General features: G+C 40.9%; 1 protein-coding gene and 1 pseudogene across 12 annotated transcripts; one reads left to right on the forward strand and one right to left on the reverse strand.

Moving 5' to 3' along the window:
- Window positions 1–27387, forward strand: KRBOX4 (KRAB box domain containing 4). 12 transcript variants are annotated; one of them, XR_008497011.2, is made up of 8 exons: window positions 1–119; window positions 977–1087; window positions 3191–3235; window positions 15460–15586; window positions 15908–16018; window positions 23890–23933; window positions 24772–24890; window positions 25497–25511. XR_008497011.2 is itself a non-coding variant. In XM_054471016.2 (7 exons), exons 3-6 carry the CDS (start codon window positions 3221–3223, stop codon window positions 23931–23933), a joined length of 297 nt encoding a protein of 98 aa, XP_054326991.1. In that variant the 5' UTR covers window positions 1–119; window positions 977–1087; window positions 3191–3220; the 3' UTR covers window positions 24772–27387. The 12 variants fall into 12 exon arrangements, 11 of the variants coding, with proteins under 11 accessions (XP_054326991.1, XP_054326993.1, XP_063516389.1 ...); XM_054471016.2 differs by having other exon boundaries at window positions 24772–27387; XM_054471018.2 differs by having other exon boundaries at window positions 15908–16003; window positions 24772–27387.
- Window positions 6801–9633, reverse strand: LOC129025396 (vezatin-like; annotated as a pseudogene).
- Window positions 27388–27468: the final 81 nt, after the last annotated feature.

Below are 27468 nucleotides of genomic sequence, written 5' to 3' on the forward strand. Positions count from 1 at the left end.
ATCCCGCGTTCCCAGGGGGCGGTGGGAAGCGGAAGTGCTCCGCTGACCCGGGAGGGCGGTCGCTAGTTCACACTGGCTGTTGTCATCGGCCTCTGAGGTTTCAGGCTCTTGGCGGTGAAGTAAGAGGGACGCGGAGGTGGTGATGGTTTTGATGGGGGCGGGGGTTGACGGGGTCGTGGGGTCATGGGGCCATGGGTGAACGCCTTTGTAGGTGACAGGTGGCTCTACAGCCCAGCTCAAAAGCCCATACTCCAGGCCACTTCCCCGCCTGAGACAGACCCCTTGCTCTCAGGACCCTCCGAGCCAGGACCAGGGTCCGGTTCCCTGAGACCCGCAGGCCTGTGGGCGTGAGTGCTGGGGGCGAGGTTCGGGGCCAGCGAGTGACTGATTGATTGAGTCACTCGGCGCCTGTTTCCTGAGCGCCTAAAAATGCCAGGCAACCTTGCAAATGTTTCACATTAATCTTCACAGGAGCCCTGTGAGGTGTTACGATGATTATTTTCGTGCTATAGAGAGAAAATGGCTCAGTGTGGCTTGACAACCTGTCCAAAGTCACGTAGGTAGCAAACCCGAGGAATCCTTTTTCTTTTTCTTTTCCTGTGCTTTGTTTATCATGTTTATTGTTTCCTGTGTGTCTCCCCTGCTAGACTAGAAACTCTGCAGGAGCTGGGACTTTGAGATTTTGTTCACTGATGTATTTCCAGCACGGAAAACGGGCTCATGGAAGGCACTCGTTTCTTCAGTGAATAAAAGTGGCACAGCAGTCGATCAGTTGGTTCCAAAGCCCGGACTCAGGAAGGCAGGGTTTCGCTCACTGAGGATAATTGAGCTGTGCATGAATGTTAACTCTTAAAGCTAGAATGAGGGGTTGTCCCTCTTCTGCTGGGTAAAAACCTTTGGGTTTCACTCAACTTCACTGCATGGAAGGGAGCATAGGTGTTGCTAATTGAATCTCCCGTGGTCACTGTGTTTCCAGGGTCAGAGTGCAGACCTGAGACCACTGCTCACCGACTCCAGACTCCAGTTTATCTGTGCCCCGGCTTCCTCACTTAGTCTCAGAAGACTTAGGCTGAGGCCTCAGAAGGAGGTGAGTTCCCTGGGTCACAGGCAGAGATCTGTTGCTATAGTGATGGCCCCAACTGGGGCGTGTTTGTCTCTGAATCCCTTGGTCCTGCCGCCTTGGACACAAGAGAAGTACGCTGAGCTGAGGCGAGTTGGAGGAGAAGCCTCAGCAAGAGCCCAGACCTAGATCCTCAGAGCAGAGAAAGGAGGCTCACGGGACAGCAGGTCCTAGAAGAGCTGGACCCGTAGTGGCCTTTGTCCCTCACTTCAGCTGAGACAGAGCAAAGCTGGCTCAACTTCCAGGTGCCATGGAGGACCGTGTGACAGTGCAGTTTGATTCCTGCTGGAGGAGGGACAGGTGAAAGTCACAGGTGGATGGAGGCATAGATGTCCCCCCATGGGGCAGGTGCCCTGCTGTAGTACCTGCAAAGGCGGGATGAGGCTGGGAAGGATCACAGCCAGCCACAGAGGATTGGCCTCTCCTAGCACACCTATTTGTGCACCCCTGTGTTCCCGTCTCTTGCCATTGGCTATTTCTGAATTTGAGTCAGCCCCACACCATCAACCAGGCACCTGCTTCCAGGGGAAATGCTGAGTGTCCCTTCATCCTGACCAAAGTGCAGAAAATATATTTTTAGTTTATAGAATTTCCAAGTAGTCTGTAGGTACGCTGTCATCCATCTCTGCTGCCTTATTTCAATGCTTAATGAAAGTGGGCCAGGGGACATGACCTGCTAAGCTACACCAAGCTGAACCCTGTTGTCCTGATACTGTCACAATGATTGCTGCAGTATGCAATGGTTACTCTGCACAGAAGCTCCTTGCTGGAACTTTATTTGAAAAACTACCAAAGAAGGAGGAGGCTGGTAATCAAAATGCAAATTGTGAGAAAGGAGGAAGTGGTGGGGTGGGAGCAGGGTAGGTGGCCAGTTAAAGAGGCAGATGCAGGGGAGCAGGCACAGTGGTTTTCAGCCCCTCACAGAACCCACCCAGCCCCACACCTCTCCTCCACTGTGGCCCTCTGAGCCCTTGTTGGGCTCCTTCCTCCAAACCACATCAAGAGATCCTACTTATACACACTTGCAGAGGGTCTTTTCACCTCTAGGGCTCGGTTTGATAAGAGGTGATTTTTAATAATTTTTAGTTTTTGTTTTACTAGTGATATTCTTTGTCAAAAATTGAGAAAATGCAAATAAAAGAAGAAAATTGAAATCACCACTCAGAAGTAACCAATATCAGCATTTTAATAAATCCTCTGAGACATCATATATGTGCATATTGATTATCAAAAATGAGATCACACTGCGCTTGCTTTCTTGGAACCTGCTTTTAAACACATTAGGAACTAAAAACAAATTCCATAGTATTTTGAAAAGCTGTTCAGTATACCTGCTTTTGCATGTGTCATATTTTTTAACTGTGTCCTCTTTGCTGGATATTTAGTTGCTTCCATTTTTTTTGTTTGTTTATTTGTTTTTTGTTTAGACAGGGATTCCCTCTGTCACCCAGGCTGGAGTGCAGTGGTGCCATCTTGGCTCACTGCAACCTCCACTTCCTGGGCTCAAGTGATCGTTCCACCCAGCCTTCGGAATAGCAGGGACTACAGGTATGTGCTACCATGCCTGGCTAATTTTTGTAGAGATGGGGTTTCGCCATGTTGCCCAGGCTGGTCTCAAACTCCTGGGCTCCAGTGATCTGCCCACATCAGCCTCCCAAAGTGCTGGGATTATAAGCATGAGCCACTGCACCCGGCCGCTTCCACATATTAATATTTTAATGGTAGAAGTGACTACAGTTAACATTCTTTCAGCTTTTCCACATTTAGGATTGTTTCATTATGACAAATGTCTAAGAATAGAACTCTTAAGATAAAGGAGATGTTAATTGTTACTGATTTCTAAAGTAGATATCTTTAGACATAAGCCATACATCTGTCTAGTAAGGGAAACAAAATTTCATGTGCAAAACCTACATGATCTTAGTAGAGTTTCATGGAAACAGGCTGGAGCTACCAGGTCATGTTTTTAGATCACTCTCCCTAGGGTACAAGGGTAATTATTATTGGGATGGTAATGATGGTCTAATGGCTGTACCTACCGAGTGTACTCTCCTAATTTTGCCTTTATAGATCTCCATCCTTTGTCCAGAGCAGAACAGGATGGCCATGTCCCAGGTGAGTTCCTAATTTACCCATACTTTGTTTCCATTGAAATTGAGGCAAGGTTTGGAATCTATATAGTAGACTTGAAAATACCAATTATCCCCTCTTCTCTGGCTGTTTTCTATTCAACTTGTTCTCAACCTCTGGTTTCTCTGATCCTCCCCCTCACCAGGAGAGAGGAAAAACAATGAGTCCTCTCTCTACTTCTTGTTTTTTCTTTTTCTTTTTCTTTTTTCTTTCTCTTTTTTTTTTTTTTTTTTTGAGACAGAGTCTCACTGTATCACCCAGGCTGGAGTGCAGTGGTGCAATCTCAGATCACTGCAACCTCCACCTTCCGGGTTCAAGCGATTCTCCTGCCTCAGCCTTCCAAGTAGCTGAGATTACAGGTGCCCACCACCACGCCTGGCTAATGTTTGTATTTTTAGTAGAGACAGGACTTCACCATGTTGGCCAGGCTGGTTTTGAACTCCTGACCTCAAGTGATCCCCCAACCTTGGCCTCCAAAGTGCTGGGATTACAGGTGTGAGCCACCATGCTCTCTACTTGTTCTTCTGAGAACTGTACCTCATCTTCTCTTCATTTCCTTCTCACAGAAGATTGTTTACATACATAGATTCATCTTGCTCTTTCCTCTTTCTTCACTTCTAGATCACTTGGTCTTTTTCATCATTCATATTTATGATAATAAGTTTGTGCATAATGTTTTGATGTGCGTAGAAAAAGCTAGTAGCCCAAAGGATTCTATTCCTTCTCCCCCGAGTACCATGTTCCTCGTCAGAGATGCCCACTGTTAACAGTTGGGTTAAATGTGGGGTAGATGCATTTATGTCAATTTAATGAACTAAAAACATATACATACGTATTGTTTTCATGCTTTTACACAAATGGCATCATACTCCCATATCCATGTTGCCTTTTGCACCTGATTACTTTCTGGGTGGTGTTCCTTGTCGATATATAAAGATTGTTTTAATTTCTATTTCATAGTATGGATGTATTAATATCATGTAACTTTATTTATGGATATTTAAGCTTTTAATTTCTTTTTACTGTTGTAAACAGTGCCTCATGAACAACTTTCTCTGTATCTACTTGCTCTGTAGTACCAGTGTTTATGGAGGTTATACCTGGAAGTCGGGTTTTGACTAAAAGATACTGAAACTTAAATTTGCCCTCTGAAATCCTTCATAATTACTCCTTTCACTAAATGTAAAGACCAGATAATTTCTGTCTTCCAATTTTCCAGGCTATTAAAGATGAAAAGGCACCCAGTTCATTTTGTGAAGCCACTTAACCTGAAATTTGAGGAAGATACTACAAAAAAGAAAATTATAGACCAGTTTCCCTTAAGAATATAAATGTCAAAATATTAAAAATACTCTGAATAGAACATTAACAAATTGCATTGGGCATTTCAAAAGCAATGGATGCACATGGTAAAAAAATTCAAACAAAAGCTTTGTTCAACCAAAAAAAGTTTTTTGTGGTTTTTGTTTTTTGATGCAGGGTCTAGCTCTGTCCCCCAGGCTGAAGTGCGGTGGCACAATTTCAGCTCACTGCAACCTCTGCCTCCCAGACTCAACAATCCTCCCACCTCAGCCTCCCAAGTTGCTGGGACTACAGGCACATGCCACCATGCCCAGCCAATTTTTGTATTTTTTGTAGAGATGGAGTTTTGCCATGTTGCCCAGGCTGGTCTTGAACTCATGAATCTCTTTCTCTGCCTACGCACAATCACTCGTTCTCTCCTGCATGTGCTCTCTCTCTCTCTTTCTCTTTCTCTCTTTAATAAGTTAAAGTACATCCTGGTCTTTCTGGTCCTTTTTTTTTTTTTAACGAACTTTTCACTTGTATTAACTCTACACCAGGGTTTCTTAGTGTGGCAATATTGACATTTTGGTTGAGGTCATTATTTGTCATGGGTTGCTTTCCTGTGCATTGTATATGTAACAGCATCCCTGGGCTCTCTCTACTAGATGCCAATAGTGCTCCCTCCTCCAGTTTTGGCAACCAAAATATCTCTTGTCATTGTCAAATATTCCCTGAGGAATAAAATTATCCAGTGTTTAAAACCAGTGGCCTACCCCGCTTACAAAAATGGCTGCTCGATATTTCATTTGATGGCAATACCACCATTTATTTACCTTTCTCCTAGTAATAGATATTTAGGATATTCCTAGTCTTTTGCTACCATAAACAACATAGCAGTGTATAGTAGATTCCCATTGTGTGCATGTGAGAACATTTATAGGATAACTTTCTAGATAGGAAGTTTCTAGGTCAAAGTTTATGCATCTTGAATTTTGATTCAAAACTGTCAATTGCCTTCCAAATAGGATGTACTGATTTGCATTGCTGGCAACATTATAATGCCTTTTCCTATAAATGGGAAATCACAGTGTATTATCCGCTATGATTTTTGCCATTGTGAGGGAGAAAAGAGTCGTGCATTTTAGTTTGTTTTTCTTGATTTGAGTGTCTTTTTTCATTTTTAACCACCATGTGTACTTTTTTCTTTCAAATATTTATTCTAGTCATTTGCCCCCTTTTCTCTTGGGTGTGGAATTACTTTGATTGCTGGATGTTAGCTCCTTGGGTTAACTTAAGCAAATGAGATCTCTGTCATATATGTTGTCAATATTTTTCATAGTTTATTATTTGCTTTGATTTGTCTTATACATCTTGGGGAGTGGACACTTAACGTGTTTTTAATGTCTAATTTTACAATATTTTGTGGCTTCTAGAGTTCTTGTATTGCTTAAATAGGATTCTGTGAGTTGAGATTATAAAAACGACATTTCAGTTATGTGGAAAAAGTGGTTACTGAATGATGGTGGCACCATTGAGTCTCCATCTGGATGGAAAGAAAGTGAAACTCTTCTACATCATATAAAAGTGAATTCCAGATTGATCAAATACCTAAATATATATTTGAAAAATTAGGTGAAAATTTAAGAGGATATTGGTATAACCTTGCTTAGTGCACTTTTTTTTTTAAATGGTACAATGTTTTTCTTTTAATGATCATTGGGACATCTTAAAATTAACTACTAAGTAACCACATGAATAAGGAAACATAAGAAATGCCATAACCCAAGTACTTTTGAAACTACTTCTTAGTTCCAAGCCCCAGCATGTATCAATTGTATGAATTAATTTTTTTTATTTAGAACCCGGATCTTTAAGACTAGTATAAACAAAAATAAAATGTAAACAACTTGTTATTAACATAATAGCTGCAGTTATTAACTGCAAGAATACAGTAAAAAAGTCATACTAAATGTTAATGTTCTTGTAACACAATTATCCATATCACCTTATGGTAGCAAATTCTGGCAAGAAATGATCATTCATTTCTTATTAAAAATACTTATTTCCAAGATCAGTTATACCACAAGTAAAACCACAGTTTATTCAATAGAGCCCTTACCTTTCTCTTTTTTTCCTGAAAGATCTGCCATTTACAGGGAACTACTAATTTCAGATCAGTTACTCAAACCAGGGTTATTCCTGTAAATGTACATCATAACTTTATATATAGTAGATGTACACTCATATTCCCTCTCTAGTCTTGAAGCTAAACACTTTCACAAAAGAAACAACCTAAAATCACTTCATGTGAATCTTGGTTCTTACTTTTCTTCTACCTCATTTGTTCTTCCTCCTCATCACAAAAATTCTCTTCCTGCATGGTGGCAAAGGAGAGAGATGTAGCAGCCACTTCTACAGCAAGGCCATCAGTGAAGGTAAAATTTAGTGACAGCTGTAGCCGTGCCAGCTTCTGCTGAATGGAAGTCTGTAAGGACTCCCTGGGAGATGGAGGGGTAGTGACCAGAACGCCTCCATCTGCTTGAGATTCATCTTCGCCCTCACATTGGTAACACATTCTGTCTTCTGCTCCTTGGAGGAAGACTTCATTTGCAGAATTGTCTTTATTTTTACCCTCTAGATCAAGCTTGTCCAACCCATGGCCCCGGGCCACATGCAGCCCAGGATAGCTTTGAATGAAGCCCAACACAATTCGTAAACTTTCTTAAAACATTATGAGATTTTTGGGCTCATGCCTGTAATCCCAGCACTTTGGGAGGCCGAGGCAGGCGGATCACAAGGTCAGGAGTTTGAGACCAGCCTGACCAACATGGTGAAACCCTGTCTGTACTAAAAATACAAAAATCAGCTGGGCGTGGTGGTGCGTGCCTGTAATCCCAGCTACTCGGGAGGCTGAGGCAGGAGAATTGCTTGAACCCAGGAGGCAGAGGTTGCAGTGAGCTGAGATCGTGCCACTGCACTCCAGCCTGGGCGACAGAGCGAGACTCTGTCTCAAAAAAACAAAAACAACAACAAAAAACATTATGACATTTTGTTGTAGTTTTTTTTTTTTTTTTTTTTTTTTTTTTTAGCTTATCAGCTGTCATTAGTGTTAGTGTATTTTATGTGTGGCCCAAGACAGTTCTTCTTCCAGTATGGCCCAGGGAAGCCAAAAGATTGGACACCCCTGCTCTAGAGAGTCTTCACATAAATACTCAGTCCTACTTATTTCATTGTCACTTGTGGAGTGTTTACTATCTTCCTCTTCAGTATCATTTTTACTGACTTTTCCTGTATCTGAATTCATTGATGGTTCTGAATTACTTGTGGGTTCCACTGGGTTTACAGGAGACAAGGAGTTCAACACAGCATGATCACTAAGTAGAAGTTATAACCACTTCTGCCTTTCTGCCTCTGAAGCTTTAAATCCCAGCACAGATTTTAATTCTTAGAGCACCCTCTTGGATTCTTCATGCTCGTGCTTCTGTCTTTCTTTGTCTTCTTGAGACAAGTAATAAAAATCATCCTTTCTGCAATCACTGTCAATATCTGTATCATCTACATAAGCTTCTAAGTCCTATTCATCCTCCTCAGGGAGTGGATCTTTGTCTGCAATGTGTAGAGTAGGCTGCATCAAAGTTACCACTGTACAGTGTGGGTTTTCACACACTACCTCAGGCTTGCCTTTTTTAAATCTGTATTTCTTCATAGCAGTTTGTCCACCTGAGAAATGGCCTCTTCCCAGCAATTGTTGCTTGTTTAAACATGGGGCTGAATCAACTTTAATTTCTGTTCTAGGATTTGATAAGCCTCTGACACTGTTCTTGTGTTTCTTTAATACAAAAAAGCTTTTCAAATTTATCTTTGAGAATTATTACCTTATTCAGTAATGCTTTCACATGGAGCTGCAAGTTGCACACTGCTGTGTGAATGTTATTCAATTCTTTTGACTTCTGTTGAGTTTTGGATAAACACTGGTACTGACTAGTGCTGAGTTTCAAAGTACTGATAGAATTCAGAGTTGCTCTTAAGCTCTTCCAAACAGGCATAGTAAGCATGACGTAGACCTTGAGTCAAATCAGATAAGATATGATGATGCAAAAGTGCTGAAGTAAGTAAGGGCCCAGGAGGTGAATTGGCTGTAGAGAGTAATAAGGCTAGCCATCTGAAGAATTCTGAACTCTGCCACCCAGAGTTGGAACAAAACCTTCAATGTAGGCAGGCTGAAGTCATCTGTAAAGTTAGGTGCTTCCTCTTCTGAAATCTACTCTTCACTAAGTCCAAGGCCCAGCTCCTTAAAAGGCATGACACAGATATAGCTGGTTGCATTGTCACTTTCAGAGTTCAGGGGGTAGTTTTTCAGCATCTGTAGGATAGATAGCCTTGCTACTTGGAAGTTCTGTAGACAGCTTTCCAGAGACTGATGAGGTACTGAGTGGGATGCCGTCCAGCTTTATTAAATGGGATAAATAATTATTTATCATTTAATAATTTAATAATGTATTATTAAATTATATAATTTATAAATATGTAAATTATAATTTATTATAAATTTAATAATTTATTATTAATCATTTAATAAATTATCTCATTTATTAAATGGGATAAAGCACTGACCCTGTCAAGCAAAAGTATAAATCCTCTGGAAATCACTTCACTTTCTTGAATGAGATGTAAAGCTTTTCTTACAAGGTTAGTAAAAGCTCAGCTATTTGCTGCCATATCTTCCAAGTGAACATTGTATTTTTTTCAGGTCACTTGTAGTTTAGCTGTCCTTCATACTCTCAAAGCTCTTATGACCGAATAAACAAATAGAATCACTCCCCATACCAGCCAGGAAGATAACGTCCACCAAGCGGGAAGCATAACAAGCAAACTAATGAAGGCAAATAGCATTGAGACATCCCAAATATTAGGGGTTGCCAGGGAGCAAAGTGTTGGAAGGTGTCCACTTTCCTGTTGTTGAGGTTGCCCTGTTTACAGGATACTGGAATCAAGTAGCTCAGTGAGCTCCACATCCTCTTGAAACAAGACTTCCTGTTGCAGAATGGTATGTAATGAGTTGAGTCGGAATCCAATATCCAACTTGTGAAGTAAGTCATCTTTCTTACTGCGCTGAGAAAAAAACCAACTTTTGGTGGTTTTAGCCGCTTTTAACAGAATGCGTTGCTTAATAACCCATTCCCTGAGCATGCCAGTAAGTGGAGTTTATGTTCATTGAGTGATTACTGTATCCCAGGTATTTTGGTAGGACTCTTGTAGGAAGCTTTTGTTGTCCCTCCATGGTGCATTTTTCTGTTTTTGGTGACAAAGAACATATTTCAAAGTCTGTGTGTCCCAGATCCTGTAAGTACTGATAAAGCGGATAATTCCAAAAGCTACCTCCTTGCCAAACTCCAGTGTCATCCTTCTCTGCCATGCCACCCACTTCAGCACGTTGGGAAATCAGAAGAAACATTTTTAATGAAGATGGGAAACCTAGAAACCATAACGAGAAAGATTGTCAGATTAAACTGTATTAAAATGTTAAAACCCGTAGAGTCAAAAGACATATTTGAGGCTGAGAGAAAATACATGCAATGCATATGATATGCAAAGGATTCATATATAGAAAATGAAAAAGGATGAAAGAAGACAAAAAATGTGGTGGACATATAGTCAAAAAGATAAGGCAAGCAATTTATGAGAAAAAAGTGTGATGCCATTTGAAAAGATCTTTACTTTCCCCAGTTTTCAAGCCAGGAAAACAGGGCTGATTTTCATTCCTCCCTTTCTGTTGCATTCCAACAAATGAAACCAGTCTCAGCCCTTCAACTGTTTGCCTTTCAGAGTTTTTTTTTTTTTTTAATATATATACAAAACCACAACATTTTGCATGGGTTGTTTTTAATGAAAATATGCTCCTACTATGCTTTTCTGTTTTGGGGTTTTTGTTGTTTGTTTGTTTGTTTGTTTTTTGAGATGGAGTTTCGCTCTGTCACCCAGGCTGGAGTGCAGTGGCACAGTCGGCTCACCACAACCTCTACTTCCCGGGTTCAAGCGATTCTCCCTCTCAGCCTCCCAAGTAGCTGGGATTACAGGTGCCCGCCACCACGCCCAGCTAATTTTTGTGTTTTTAGTAGAGATGAGGTTTCACCATGTTGGCCAGTCTGGTGTCAAACTCCTGACCTCAAGTGATCCACCCACCTTGGCCTTTCAAAGTGCTGGGATTACAGGCATAAGCCACCGCACCTGGCCCCGACATTAGAAATTTCTAAGCACAATGAAAATCTTAAAAATTATCAAACACATCCATATCAAAGTGAGAAAAATATTTGAACTATACATAACAATGAGCTACCTTCTTTTATACACTAAAATTGTAACAAATCATTGAAGATCACACCTAATATATAGCTGAAAGAGTATGAAATGTATGTAGAATAGTATACCATGTATCATACTTCATATTCTTAAACATTAAAAAGGTTGATAATAGTTAGTACAGTCAAGTATGTAGAAAAAACACCAAAGAAGTTATAAACTATATACAGCATTTTGTGGTGGAACAGTTGGTTTATATATATCAACATTTACATTGCAAATACCCTTAACACAGTAATGCCCTTTCTAGAATTTTACCCTAGACCTTTAATATATCAATAAGACAAGACAACCCAACAGAATGAAGACTCATAGTAACAGAAATATTAGTGGCCTAGAAACTTACAAAGAGATTATAATCCTCACTAAAACTCACATACCTGCTGTCATTTATCTGTAAGAATGGTAAACTTTGAAAAGATAGATAAGAGCCACTGTGGATGAGAGTACTGGCTGGTTGAGAGGTAATTTGGCTGTACTTATTAAAGATCTTTTTCTTATTTTAATCAGCAGTTGCATTGATAGGACTCCATCCTAGTGAAATATTTATATGTCCACAAAGATTTCCAAAGCAGTTCTATTCATACTAGTGAAAAGTAGAAGGAGAAAGCCCTAAGTGTCCCATGTTCCTGAGAATCCAATAATGGTAGAATGACAGCTATACTACCAGGTGGCATTGCTTATGATAAAAATGACCCCTGATTGGTAAATAAACTTCACATGGACGAGGAGGACTACAGAGTGGTTAAATAAATTGCCACATCCATACTCTGGAACTGTCATGATAAAAATTGACTCATATGTAAGAATGTCTGGGATACTTTTGTCTAAGTGAAAAAAATCAAAGTTCAGAAGAGCATAGTAGGAGCAGCCGGGCATGGTGACTCACACCTGTAATCCCAGCACTTTGGGAGGCCGAGGTGGGTGGATCACCTGAGGTCAGGAGTTCAAGACCAGCCTGGCCAACATGGTGAAACCCTGTCTCTACTAAAAATACAAAAAATTAGCCAGGCATGGTGGCGCATGCCTGTAATCCCACCTACTCAGGAGGCTGAAGCAGGAGAATTGCTTGAACCTGGGGGGCAGAGGTTGCAGTGAGCCAAGATAGTGCCACGGCACTCCAGCCTGGGCAACAGAGTGAGACTCTGTCTCAAAAAAAAAAAAAAAGAAAAAAAAAAGAAATTTCTAATGTCTAGGTAGTCAAGTTTATCACTCTGTAGCTATGTATTTTCTGAATTTGGGGATTGCTTAGAAAGGCTATCAGTCACTACAAAACTATCAAAACTTTTATCTATCATTTTTATGGTTATTTTGTACACATTTAAATCTCTAATCCATCTGTAATTTACTTGGGGGCTCAGAGTAAGATGAGTAATTTGCTTTTATGGAGTTTCTTCCCTCCATAAATGCCTAGCCAGATTTTCCTAATGACATCTTTTCTGCAGAGATTTAAGATACTTTTATTATGAAGTAACCTCTGACACTGTACTTCTAGGATCTGTTAGTGGTTATTAACTCTCATTATCATTGTCATGTTTAGCTCTGTGTTACTGGAAGCCTGATAATGGAATGATGGCTGTTTTACTGGGTCTGAGAGATAAGGAAGGAAACCCAAGTTTTTCCTACTGTCTACTCTCACTTGACACAACACTTCTGACACCATATGTAATCCCAGGCCCCAGGCTGTTCCCTCACATACCAAGCAGTTTTCCCTGGACACCAGCTGGGTGTGCTGTGAAGTCAATTCCATTCTGACACCGTCTGCCTGGAGTTAGTGTGAGCTCCCACAGGTTGAGGCTTAGTCCCACAAGACTGCCCCGACTTGAGATGCTAGTCACAAGTACGGTGTCACCTATACATCTGACTGATGGGCCACAAATTGGGGGTTCCCATGAACCCCTCCTGAAGATTGATTAATTTGCTAGAGTGAGTTTCAGTTTCCCTGCGTTTCCTCTATTTGTTATAAAGGATATTACAGGCCAAGCGCGGTGGCTCATTAATCCCAGCACTTTGGGAGGCCAAGGCGGGCGGATCACCTGAGGTTGGGAGTTTGAGACCAGCCTGACCAACATGGAGAAACCCCGTCTCTACTAAAAATACAAAGTTAGCCAGGTGTGGTGGCGCATGCCTATAATCCTAGCTACTCAGGAGGCTGAGGCAGAAGAATCGCTTGAACCTGGGAGGTAGAGGTTGCAGTGAGCCAAGATCGCATCATTGCACTCCAGCCTGGGCAACAAGAGCGAAACTCAGTCTCCAAAAAAAAGCTGGGGGCAGGAGGGTGGATATTACAGAGGATACAGATGAACCGCCAGATGGAAGAGATGCATAGGGCAAGGGATGTGGGAAGGTCCACGGACCTTTCATGCCCTCTCTGGACTCACTACCATCCGGGAACCACCAAGTGTTCAGCTGTGTGGAAGCTGTCTGAACCCACCCAGCCCTTTGGTTGTTGTTGTTATTGTTGTTTTTGAGAAACAAGGTCTTGCTCTGTCCCCCAGGCTGGAGAACAGTGGTGCAATCTTGGCTCACTGCAGGCCCAACCTCCTGGCCTCAAGTGATCCTCCCTTCTCAGCCACCCTTAGTGCTGGGATCACAGGAGCCAGCCACCACACCCAGCCACAGTGGGGTTTTTATGGAGGCTTCATCACAGAGGCATGATCATCATTGGCCCTTGGTGATCAACTCAACCTTCATCTTCTCTCCCCTCCCAGGAGTTTTGAGGATGGAGATGAAATTCCCAACCCTCTAATCCTGTCTGGTTTTCTGGTGACCAGCTTCCATCCAGAAGCTACCTAGGGGCAGCCAGCTAACAGTCATCTCATTAGCATATAAAAGACACTTTGATCACTTCAGAGGCTATTTCAAGGGTCGCAGGAGCTTTTTGCCAGGAGACAGGACAAAAACCAAATATATATTTCACAATATCAAACCAGGTGACATTACTCCAGATAAAAATGACTCTGGATTGGTAAACAAACTGCCTCTGGACTGGAGGACTGAGTAAACTATGACTGGCTGGTAGGAAGCCATGGATTGGGGTTTTCTGAGCACATTGTCACTCAGTGATATGTAACTGGGCACATCTTTTCTGGGACCCTGGAAGCCATGCCACTGGGACCATTACAAGAGATACTGGTCTATGGAACAGGTTAGGGCTTCCAAGCAACATCATCCTAGCACTCAGCAGTGTGGTTTTGTTCCCCAGCACCGGAGCTATCACGAGGGAGGGGCAGATTGGGCTAACAGCTCCTGGATTGCTCTGAGAAGCCCTCCTGCTGGAGAAACCTGCCTGTCCCCGCCCTCTGGCACACTGGCTTTCCTGTCCCCTCTCCTTCTGCACAGCTGGGTAAACTGGTGCCACTGTGGCCGATTTGGGCCTTATGGGTGCAGCGAGTGGCTTGAATTGAAGGCCACCAAGTGTCGGCGTGACAGGATAGGATCTGGAGCAGAAACAGGCCGGTTATTAGTCTTTGCGAGGAAATGGGGCGCTTGTAGAAGTGAGTTCTTGTTTGGTGGTGATAAGGCCAAGCACAGACCTTTCCCCTTTTGCTTCAGTCAGCTGCCCAGGCCACAGACCTCTGGCTTCGTGTTCTTTGTTTCATGATTGATTAGCTATGTTTAGAACTGTTTGTTGTAGCTCTGTGTCCCCTGTGAAGCCTGCTCTGTCAGCCCCAAGCAGGATTGACTTCCTCCTTTGTGGACCACCCGGACCCCTTCCTACATCTGTCACTGTCCCTGTGAGGCAGGCTTCCTCCCTGCCTCTGTTTCATCTATGAGTGTCTTAAGTGTCGCTTTTCTCCCTCCACTAAAGTGAAGCTCCTTGAGTTCAAGAGGTGTGGTTTTGTATCAATCTTTACTTCACAGGACTTACCAGCCCGGCCTCTATTCAGTAAACATGTGTTGAATGAATGAATTTCCAGGGTAAAATATTTCTCATACCCTATCTGTTTCTCCTATAAAGTTCAAAATGATTTTAGTCACATAGATACTCTATGTAATATACTATGCCAAACTGACTAGTGACTGGCATAAGAACAATTACATGAGAAAGGCCAGGCCGGGCGCGATGGCTCACGCCTGTAATCCCAGCACTTTGGGAGGCTAAGGCGGGCAGATCACAAGGTCAGGAGTTCGAGACCAGCCTGGCCAATATGGTGAAACTCCGTCTGTACTAACAATACAAAAATTAGCCGGGCGTGGTGGCAGGCTCCTGTAGTCCCAGCTACTCGGGAGACTGAGGCAGGAGAATCGCTTGAACCCGGGAGGCGGAGGTAGCAATGGCCGAGATTACGCCACTGCACTCCAGCCTGGGCGACAGAGCGAGACTTGGTCTCAAAAAAAAAAGAAAGGCCATTGTGGGTGTGGGAACCAGACTGCGTGGATTCGACTCTCCTCATTCCTGGCTGTGTGACCTGGGCTAGTTACTTAGGCTCTGTGCACCTCACGCTCTTCATCTGTCAAGTTTCTCCTAGAGGGCGCAGAGTAAGCCCTCCGTGTGTGTGAGGTGCCATGTCCCAGTGCCCCAGGCTGGTCCTGGGGTGCTAAAGAGGAATGTGCTGTTACAGGAATCATTGACCTTCAAGGACGTGTTTGTGGACTTCACCCTGGAGGAGTGGCAGCAACTGGACTCTGCCCAGAAGAACCTCTACAGGGATGTCATGCTGGAGAACTACAGCCACCTGGTGTCCGTGGGTGAGGGACCATGCCGCAGGCTGATGCAGAATGCCTCCAGTACTGTGTTTCTTTCTCAGCTGCTCCAAGCTCTGGGGCCTAGGAACAATGAGTGTGGGTTACCACCCTCAGTGAGTTTGGGTTACTGCCCACTGTGTAGTATTCGTAGTCCCCTTTGGACACTGGAGAGCATATTGGTGCCCTTGCTTGCTATGTGAATGTTCTGTACTGAGGGGCAGATAGCTGTGTGCATGGGCCATCACCGAGGCCTGCAGGGGTGGGCCTAGGTTCTGGAATTCCTCAGCATTAATAATGAAGTCCTATGTCATTTCCCCTGAACAGGGTATCTAGTTGCGAAGCCAGATGTGATCTTCAGGTTGGGACCAGGTGAAGAGTCCTGGATGGCAGATGGAGGGACCCCGCTACGGACCTGTGCAGGTGAGGACAGGCCAGGTGAGTCAGGCCGGGGAAAGGAGACCAGGTTCGTTGGTGAGATCTTGGCCTCTGGGATGTGCTCAGGAGCCCTTCTCAGAGCCTCGGACTTGTGGACATGCCTAGGCTCTGATGAGCGGAACTGTTGTCATGTCCAAATGAGGCTTCTGCCTGGCCGCCGGTTACAGTCTCTGTGTTCTTTGCTTGGCATTCACATAGATTGTGGCCACTCTTGTTCTGAGATCCCATTTCTACCTTCCAACCTCCTGGCTTGTTAGTGAGAAGTGCCAAGCCCCTTCTCATTCCTCTCCCACCACCTTTCTGAAAGCTTTTAAGACTTATTCTCCCACCTTCTTGGCCTTTTGTATTTTCACCATAGTAGATGTATTAATAGATGTCAACATTTCCTCTTTATTGGGCATACTGTGGGCCCTTTCAGGCTGAAATTTGGACTTTTTTTTTTTTTTAGCCTAAGGTAGATTATCATACCTGGTTTTTTGTTTGTTTGTTTTTTGTTTGTTTGTTTGTTTGCTTGTTTGTTTTGAGTCAGTATGGACACCAAAGCTTTGCCAGTGACCTTTACCCAGCCAGGTACCCACCACGTTCTTGCCTGCTTTCACTTTGTGGTTAACACTGTAAACCTCACACCATTTTCTGTTTTCTCTACTTATTTCTTCTCAGACTCTTACAACTCTGACTTCATACTACTTGTTATCAGATTCCTCCATTTTTCAATACATCCTTCCTACTCAACTCTTGTTTTTGTTATTATCTCTTTACTTATTCAAAAAAAAAAAAAAAAACACACTTGAGAGGACATTACTCCCAGGGTGGAATACTTCAGTGAACTGTATTTTAGTCCTGCATAGAACTGCTTTTTCCTTGTCTATTTTTCCTGTGGGCTACCTACAAGGATCCAGAAACTCTTCAGATACACTGGTCTACTCTTTCTCTCCCCTTCATAGTACCCCCTTCACTGGCCCATGGCAAAGAAGCCTGTTTAGAATGCTATTACTCTTCAGAGGGTGATCCCTGCCTGGGCATTGTTGGGGCACTAAGTAGAAAATCAGAATCTGAGGCCCCACTCTAGATTTTCTGAAAGAGAATGTGCATTTCAACAAGCTCCCCAGGGACCCCATAGGCACAGTAAAGCTTGAGAAGCACTGCTCATTAGAGATTAATTTCAGAGCATCAGCTGTAGTCAGGTGCTGGCCCCAAGGACCTACAGGTGACTCCTCATATGGCTTCCTCCAGAACCCACTCCTCAGCACACACACCTACTCTCTGAGATCCTCCCTGTTCTGGCATTTGTGGCTCCCACCACGCTGTAGCTTCCCCCAGGAATGTTTTGGGTGATGATAACCTCTTTGTTGCTCAGTGTAATTCCCTATCTGCTGCTTAGAGATTCATCAGGATTTCTGGTGTGCTGATGGTATGCTTGCTTTCTTCCAGTGATGCCTGGAATTGTAATGACTGTGTGTCTTGTTCTCATTTCAGTGCTATCCCAGAAGGGAGGAAAAGCAAATTCAGGCACAGTCTACCCTCCTGAGTCCCAATTCCCTAAGAACAACTATATTATATTAAAATACAGACATTTATGTATTCAGTCTAAGAGTGCAGAACAGTATAGGCTAAAAAGTAATCTTAGGTGCATTCCCAATCACACCTCCCAAGGGCAGCTTCTTCTAAAGATTTCTCTTTTTGGTTCTGGTGAGCACCTCCATAGGTTTAGGGAATACCTTTATATCTGCATTTTGCGGGTTTTCAGTTTTATCTTCCCTCTATGAAAAGTAAGGATTTCCCTCACACTTTGGCCCTCCACTCCCCAGCTCTTCACAAGTTTGTTATATGCTTATTTTTAGTTCCTTTATTGGTTACATTTGTAACTTTCAATAATATAGCTATGCATTTCATATGGTAACTTTTAAAAAATCTAGCTAAGTGCCAGTGGCTCATTTCTTTAGCTCAAACACAACCCCTAGACATAAGAGCCTACATCTTGTTCTGACTTGTTCCAGTGTGGGACTGGTGGAAGACATTCAATAAATATTGCACTGATTGTTTTGGACCTGGGCAGAGGAAGGAGCTTTGTTATTCATCCACATACAAGTGGCTAAGAGCATGGACTGTGGAGTCACATAGCCTGGGCTGGAATTCTGGCCACTTCCCTCACTAGCTATCACTGTGTACACATTGGTTGGCCTCTCTACCTGTTGTAGAATGGGGCTAATGATAAAACTGAATGATTTTCAGAAATTAATGAGTTGATCCATGTAAAGCACCTAAAAGGGTGCCTGGGATAAAGGAAACACTCAACAAATGATATCACTATTTTTATTATTGTTATTATCCATAAAACAGTTTTTTTAATTTAATGTAGTGGTTGTTAACCAGAGATGTATTACGTAGTTACCTGTGGATCTGTCAGAATACTCATGAGTAGGCCCCCACTCTAGAAATTGTTTCAGAAAGCCTGTGGTAGGCCTGGTTATGTGCATTTTGAGTGACACTCCAGAGGGTTCTGATGCCCATCTTTGGTTAAGATCCACTACTTGAAATATCTGCTGAGAGGAATTGCAAGGAAATAGGAGACAGCAATGAGCATGCGAGCGGGATGGGATGGGAAGACAGGAGCATATGGACTCACTCCTAGACAGCTCTCCAAACTCCCAGGGTTGGAAGCAGAAAACAGCAGAAAGCAACTTGAATTTCTGCCCTATTTCTCCATATTTAAATCTATTTCAGGAACTATATTTTTCCCTCTGTCTCCTGGATGAAACCTCTGGTTGGTCCCATAAGTTCACTGGTCATTCTGAGATAATAAAAATCTTCTAGGAACTGTTACTTTCAAGAGTAGCCTCATTATAGTAATGAAAACTGTCCAGTCTCATGTAGTACTACAAACTGAAGTTTATTTCAAGTTTGTTGATCTTTTCTTAGAAGTTTTAGCTTTGTTAATTTTCTCTACCGTTTTTCTGTTTTATTGATTTCTCCTTTTATTTCCTTTTTCCTACTTACTTTCAGTTTACTTTGCTGTTCTTTATCTAGCTTCTCCCCCGACATTTTATTATGAAAATTTTTGTATAAAACAAGTAAAAGAATTGTAGGTTGAACACCCATATAATACCTCCACCTAGATTTATAATAACTATAAAAGGCCTACCCCAGGCTTTGCTATATTTATCCCCTGTCCATCTGCCAATTCCTCTGTCCTTCCATCAATTCGATTTATTTTCTTATAGTGCATTTCAAAGGAAGTTACAGAGATCAGTACCCTTAACCCCTAAGTCCCTCCACAGGCATATCATTAATTAGAGTTCCATATTTGTTAGTACTTTATCATTAGCGCTCATGAAGTATTTTAATAAAACAAAATGCCCTTATGGCACCATATGATCTTTGGCCATACATGTTAATGTTTGAACATAATTTTCTATATGTGTTTTTATGTGTGGTCATTATATATTTAGGTTGATGTGACTGCATTCCTTTTATTTTTTCAAATGAAATTGATTAAGGTATAATGTACACACCATGAAATTTATCTTTCTTAGGTGTATAGTTGTATAGTTTTGACAAATATATAGCTGTGTAACTACTACTACAATCAAAGCATTGGACATTTTCATCCCCCGCAAAAAACTCCATGTTTCCTTTTATAATTCAGTCTCTCTCCTCATCCCAGGCTTGACCTCTTTTCCTTCTAGTTTGGTTCTTTCTAGAATATCATGTGGCTGGCTTCTTTCACTTACCTTAATGCATTTTAGGTTCATCCATGTTGTGGCATGTATCAGTTTGTTCCTTTTGATAGCTGAGTAGTGTTCCAGTTTGTCTGTCGATGGACCAGTTAATGCACATTTGAATTGTCCCTGGGGTTTTTTGGTTATTATGAATGAAGCTGGCGAACATTCTTGTACAGGCATTTCTATGGATCTGTGTTTTCATATCTCTTGGGTAAATATCTGGAGTGAGATTGCTTGGCCATACGGTAAGCATATGTTTAACTTTATAAGACATTGGGCCGGGTGTGGTGCCTCACGCTGGTAATCCCAGCACTTTGGGAGGCCAAGGCGAGCGGATTACTTGAGGTCAGGAATTTGAGACCAGCCTGGCCAGCATATAGTAAAACCCCGTCTCTACTAAAAATACAAAAATTAGCTGGGTGTAGTGGTGCACGCCTGTAATCCCAGCTACTTGGGAAGCTGAGGCAGGAGAATCGCTTGAACCCAGCAGGTGGAGATTGCAGTGAGCCGAGATCACGCCACTCTACTCCAGCCTGGGTGACAGAGTAAGACTCTGTCTCTCAAAAATAATAATAATAATAATAAGATATTGCCAAACTGTTTTCTAGTGTGGCTGTACTATTTTGTTTTCCCACCAACAACACACCTTTCTAGTAGGTATATAGGGGGATCTCATTGTGATTTAAATTTGCATTTCTGTAATGATCAGTGATGTTGAGCATGTTTTCATGTGCTTATTTGCCATCTGTATATGTTCTGTGGTGAAGTGTCTACTGTAATCTTTTGCCATTGTTTGTTATTAAATTGTGAGAGTTCTTTATATATTATGGATATAAATCTTGACCAGCTATGTGTTTTACAAGTATTTACTCCTAGGCTGTGGCTTGTTTTGTTCATAACAGTATCTTTTGAAAAACAAATGTTTCTGTTTTTATAAAGTCCAATTTATTAAATTTTTCTTTTATGGTTCATGCTTTTTGTGTCCTCTTTAGCAAATCTCTCACTAACCCCGGGTAACAGAGATTTTTTCTGTATATTTTCTTCCAGGAGATTCATAATTTTAGTTCTTATATTTATAAGTCTGTGACTGTTAATGACTTAATTTTTGTATCTGATGTGAGGTAAGGGTCAACATATTTTTATATTATTTTTACATTGCATTTCCAATTGTTCCAGTAATATTTTTGAAAAGAATATTCTTTCTTTTTCTCAGATCAACAAGTGATCCATTTATTATTTGACATCTACTTTAAAATGATGCCAAGTGTGGTGCCTCACACCTATAATCCCAGCACTTTGGGAGGCTGAGGCAGGAGGATCCCTTGAGCCCAGGAGATCAAGACCAGCCAGGGCAACATAGTGAGACCCCGTCTATACTAAAAAATTAGCTGGGCATGGTGATGCGCACCTGTAGTCCTAGCTACTTGGGAGGCTGAGGCACAAGAATCGCTTGAACCTAGGAGGCAGAGGTTGCAGTGAGCCGAGACCACACTGCTGTACTCCAGTGCTCCAGCACTCCAGCCTGGGCCACACAGCAAGACTCTGTCTCAAAAAAAAAATGTTAATAGTAAGAATTTCACTGGGGAACTAGGATATATAAAATAATCTAATGAAAATTGAAAATTAAGAATTTAATATATATAAAAAAGAAACACAAAATTTAAAAAGCAACAACAAAAAAAGAATTTAATATATAGACTTAATAGCAGATTAACCAGAGCAGAAGAGAGGTTAAGTAAGAAAGATAAGTTACTATCAAATATTCAGTCTATTCTAGACTGTTCTTTCTTAATTAACTTACTTTGGCATCCTTTTTGAAAAGTATTTGAACATATGTGTCACTCTGTACACCAATACAGGTTGAGTATCCCTAATCCAGAAATCCAAAATCCTAAATTCTCCAAAATCCAAAACTTCTTGAGCACCGACATGGCATCCAAAGGAAATGCTCATTGAAGCTTTTCAGATTTCATGTTTTCAGGTTAGGCTGCTGAACCAGTAAATATATAATGTAGACATTCTGGAAATCAACAAAATCTGAAATCCAAAACACTTCTCGTTCCAAGCATTTTGCATAAATGATACACAACCTGTACCACATGTCTTAATTGCTGTAGCCTTATATTATGTGTTTAAATCAAGTAATATGAGTCCTCTTACTTTGTTCTTCCTTTTTGTAATGTTTTAGCTAGTCTAGGTCCTTGGTATTTTCCTAGAAATTTTAGACTCAGCTTGTCAATTTTTGCAAAAAAGCCTGCAGGGGGTTTTGACATTGCATGGAATCTGTGGATAATTGATGTGCAATATTGAGCCTTCTAAATCATGAATATGGTATATCCGTCTATTTCAGTTCTTTTAAATTTTATTTCAGTAATATTTGATAGTTTTGAATGGATAGGTCTTGCACATATTTTGTTTAATTTACCCCTGTGTTTTATGTTCTTACAAGGTAATATAAATGGGGTGTGTGTATGTACCTAGTTGTTTTGTATTTCATTTTCCTATTGCTCATTGCTAGTTTATAGAAGTGTAATTGATCTTTCCATATTGGCTTTGTATCCTGGAACCTTTCTAATAAGCTCATATATTAGTGCTAGTAGCTCTTTTATAGATGGTTTGGTATTTTCTACATAAACAATCATGTAGTTATGAATAAGGACAGTTTATTTCTTTTCCCAGTCTAGATGCCTTTACTTCTTTTTCTTACCTTATTGTACTTACTGGCTAGGATCTTCAGTATAATGTTGACTAGGGTAGGGAGGGCAGCATACTTGCCTTGATCCTGATCTTAGGACAAAAGCATTTACTCTCTTACCATTAGGCATAATTTTACTTGCAGGTTTTTTCATAATGGCCTGATAAAGGTTGAGGATATTTCCTTCTAATCCTGATTTTCTGAAAGTTTTTTTTATTATGAATGGATGTTATAAATTATTTTTATGGATCAATTCCTATGATGGTGTTTTTTCTCCTTTAGACCATTACTTCCTGTGTAATTATTGATATTATTGGATTTACATGTACCTTTTTAAATTTATTTTCTGTTCATCCCCCCAACCAAACTTCTTTTTGGTTTTTTGTTGTTATTTTACTTCACCATTCTTCTCTTTGGAATATTTGACTGTTTTTAAAATTAAACATTCTGTATTGAGATAATAATAGATTCCCATGCCCTTGTAGGAAATAATACAGACAAATCTCGTGTATTCTACCCAGTTTCCACTAATGGTGACATCTTGAAAAACTATACTACAAATCACAACAAGGATATTGACATTGAGAAAGTCAAGATACAGAAAATTTCCATTACTACAAGGGTCCCTCATACTGCTTTGTATAGCTATACCCATTCCTTCCCACCCCACCCATTCTTAAGCCCTGGCAACTACTAATTTGTTCTCCATTTCTATAATTTTGTCATTTCAAGAATATTACATAAATGCGGTCATACAGTATGATACTTTATGGGATTAGTTGTTTTCACTCAGCATACTTCTCAGTTGGATTCATCCTGTTGTGAGTACCCAGAGTTTCTTCCTTTTTGTCACTAATATTCCACCAAATGGATGTACCACAGTTTGTTTAGCCATTCACCATTTGAAGAACATTCCTGTTTTCAACTTCATTGATTTCTGCTCTTATTATTTCTTTTCTTCTGCTTGATCTTTATTTCTAATATATGCATTCAGTGCTATACATATCCCTCTAATTGCTGTGTCCCACAAATTATGATATGTTGCATTTTCATTTAATTCAAAATAGTTTCAAATTCCCCTTAAGACTTATTTAGAAGTAAGTATATCTTTAAATTTCCAAATATTTGGGGTTTTCCAAGTATCTTTCTCATTGATTTTTGTTGTAATACTTTTATTGCACATAATATGATTTCGTATAAATTTGTACAAGTTTGTTTTAAGACCCAGAATATGTTCTATCTTGGTGAATGTTTCATATGCACTTGAAAAGAATGTATATTCTGCTGTTGTTGGATGCAGTGTTCTCTGAATGTCAATTAGGTGAAGTTGGTTGATGGTGCTGTTCAGATTATCTATATCCTTGCTGGTTTTCTGTCTACTTGTTCTATCAATTATTGAGAGAAAGTGTTGAAGTCTCCAACAATAATTGTGGATTTGTCTGTTTCTCTTTCAGATGTATCCATTTTTGCCTCATGTATTTTGAAGTGCTGTTATTAGGTACATACACTTTTAGGATTGTTATTTCTTCTCAAAGAATTGACTGTTTTATCATTTTGTAATGTCCCTCTTTGTGCCAGAAAATCCTTCTTGTTCTGAAGTCATTGTCTGAAATTAATGTAATTTCTCCAGCTTTCTTTTGGTTAGGTTTTCATGGTATATCTCCATCCCTTTACACATCTCTCTACAGAGAGTTTCCTTATACCTCTCTCTACCCACCCCCACCCCGCCAATTTCCCCTAATAGTAACATCTTGCATTAGTATGGTACATGTGTTACAACTGGTGACTGAATACATTATTATTAACTAAAGTCACATCTTACATTAAGGTTCACTCTTTGTGTTGTTCAGTTCTATGGGTTTTGTCAAATGCATAAAAATCCACCATTACTGTTTCATACAGAATAGTCTTACCGCCCTAAAAATCCCCTGTGCTTTGCTTTTTCATCCCTTTTTCACTCTCTCCTGGCAAGTGCTGATCTTTTTACTATCTCTATAGTTTTGCCTTTTCTAGAATGTCATATAGTTGGAATCATATAGTATGTAGCCTTTTCAGACTGGCTTCTTTCAAATAGCAATATGCATTTAAGTTTCCTCCATGTCCATGGCTTGATAGCCCATTTCTTTTTATTGCTGAATAATATTCCATTGTGGATCACTTTGTTTATCCATTCACCTACTGAAGGACATCTTGGTTGCTTCCAGTTTGGGGCCATTATGAATGAAGCTGCTATAAACATCACGTGCAGGCTTTTCTGTAGACATAAGTTTTCAACTCATTGTGGTTCATTTCCTTTTGAAGTTTGTAATTTTTTTTTACTGTGAACTCCTTTTCAGTGAGAGTTATTTTCCATGGAAATTCTGTGTACCCTAAGCTATGAAAGCATCACCGCAGAACTATTTGGATTGCCACTGCTGGGGCCCACTGGTTTCACTAATGCAGGAACAATTTATAGGTGAATTTATCAACTTCGGGGGTTTTGTATTATACTTCAAATGTCCATTTGGAATGCACTCCTACATGTGGTACAGGACTGTGGTTCTGACTTCTTGTAAGTAACCCCTGATTCTTCTTAACATTTTCATTAGCCAGTGGGTGACATCTTTCTAGTTCCTATTTTACACACAGAGATGTCCTTTGTGACTCCCAGCTTTAAGCAGGTAGCTCAATTCTAATTCTCTGCACATTTGTGCCCTGTGGCCTAGAATTCACTTCACACTCATGATTAGAGCCTTAGTCCCCCAACTGCAAAGCCACACAGCTTTAATTTCTGTTCACCCCCTCACTTTAAATTTCTTCTTCATTTTTGTCACATAATAAATTTATTTTCTGGTTTGAGCTTGGCTGCATATTAAATTATTTTTGTTAAATTTGAGCCAGCATTTCTTTGTACTTGCACTCAGGGGAGGTGGTGGTGGTGGGACATGGGGAGGGTCCATCCACATCAGCTCAAGTCATGTTGATAGGAGTTCACTGCTTGGGCATTTAGGGATTAATGTTATTCCATAACATTCTAGTGGAAAGACTTAACAAGTTTGATGATTCATTCATTTTCTTCTAGAAGTCTGGCAAGTTGATGAGCAGATAGATCACTACAAGGAAAGCCAAGACAAACTTCCCTGGCAAGCTGCATTCATAGGCAAGGAAACACTGAAGGATGAAAGTGGTCAAGAATCCAGAACATGTAGAAAAAGCATTTATCTGAGCACAGAATTTGATTCTGTAAGACAAAGACTCCCTAAATGTTATTCATGGGAAAAGGCATTCAAAACATAATTTAAACTTTCTTGGTCAAAATAGAAGCTATGTAAGAAAGAAAGATGATGGATGTAAGGCATATTGGAAAGTATGCCTCCATTATAATCTTCATACAGTTCAACCTGCAGAGAGATTTTTTGACCCTAATCAACGAGAGAAAGCCCTCCACCAAAAGCGAGCCCTTAGAAAAAGTCAGAGAAGTCAAACTGGGGAGAAACTCTACAAATGTACTGAATGTGGAAAAGTGTTTATCCAGAAAGCAAACTTAGTTGTACATCAAAGAACTCACACTGGAGAGAAACCTTATGAATGCTGTGAATGTGCAAAAGCCTTCAGCCAGAAGTCAACCCTCATAGCACACCAGAGAACTCACACAGGGGAGAAGCCCTATGAATGCAGTGAATGTGGAAAAACCTTTATCCAGAAGGCACCACTTATTAAACATAAGAAAATTCATATGGAGAGAGACCCTATAAATGCAGTGTCTGTGAGAAAGCCTTCAGTAGGAAGTCAACTCTCATTAAACATCAGATAATTCATATAGGAGAAACCTTGTGAATGTAATAAATGTGGGAAATCTTTTAGTGTTAAATCAACTCTAATTGTATGTCACAGAACATAAATGCATAAGTTGCATGCTATTGTGAGTAGTGTGATGAAATTTTGCACTGTCCTGCTCTTTCCTGCTCAGGATGCAAATCAGTGAATCTTTTTTTTTTTTTTTTGAGACAGAGTCTTGCTCTGTCATCCAAACTGGAGTGCAGTGGCACAATCTTGGCTCACTGCAACCTCCGCCTCTTGGGTTCAACCGATTCTCCTGCCTCAACCTCCCAATAGCTGGGATTACAGGCACATGCCACCATACCTAGCTAATTTGTATTTTTAGTAGAGACAGGGTTTCACCATGTTGGCCAGCCTGGTCTTGAACTCCTGACCTCAAGTGATCCGCCTGCCTCAGCCTCCCAAAGTGCTGGGATTACAGGCATGAGCCACTGCACCCGGCTTGAATCATCCTTTTGTCCAGTATTATATCCATGCTGTATATGCTACCCGCCCACTAGTCCCTTAGCTGTCACAGTTGTCAGATTGACTGTCATGGGATTGCAGTGCTTGCATTAAAGCTACCCTTATTGTATAATGACCCCAAAGTGCAAGAGTAGTGATGTTGGCAATTTGCATACACCAAAAATAAGTTATAAAGTGCTTCCTTAAAGTGAAATGGTTAAAGTTCTTGACTTAATAAAGAAAAAAAATGTATGCTGAGGTTGTTAAGATTTACAGTAAGAATGAATCTTCTATCCAAGAAATTGTGAAGAAGGAAAAAGAAACTTGTGCTAGTTTTGTTGTCACATCTCAAACTGCAAAAGTTATGGCCACAGTGCATCATAAGTGCTAAGATGAAAAAGACATTAAATTTGCGGGTGGAAGGCGTGAATAGAAATGGGTTCTGACAGCAATCGGGTTCGGTACTATTCACAGTTTCAGGCATCCGCTAGGGATCTTGGAACATATCCCCCATGGATAAGGGAGGACTACTGTACCTTGTCATATTGTGCATTAAAGAATTCATTGAGTGTAATCATGTAAGTCTAACACACATTTAAAAAGCCCTCAGATATCATTTCGCCTTCGGTTGATGTAAGAAAACTCAGAAGTTACTCAAATCATTCAATAAATGATAAATTATTTATTTATTTATTTATTCATTTTTGAGACAGGTTATCGCTCTGTCACTTAGGCTGGGATGCAGTGGCATGATCACGGCTCACCAGAGC

The sequence above is a fragment of the Pongo pygmaeus genome, chromosome X, assembly GCF_028885625.2.
Source record: "Pongo pygmaeus isolate AG05252 chromosome X, NHGRI_mPonPyg2-v2.0_pri, whole genome shotgun sequence".
Lineage (NCBI taxonomy): Eukaryota > Metazoa > Chordata > Mammalia > Primates > Hominidae > Pongo > Pongo pygmaeus.

Bases quoted from the DNA above. Each gene is read 5' to 3' on its own strand.
- KRBOX4 (XM_054471012.2), top strand. The intron at 15,587-15,907 runs GTGAGGGACCAT...TCCCCTGAACAG, and splicing joins CAGCCACCTGGTGTCCGTGG to GGTATCTAGTTGCGAAGCCA. The intron at 16,019-25,496 runs GTGAGTCAGGCC...ATTTTCTTCTAG, and splicing joins TGCAGGTGAGGACAGGCCAG to AAGTCTGGCAAGTTGATGAG.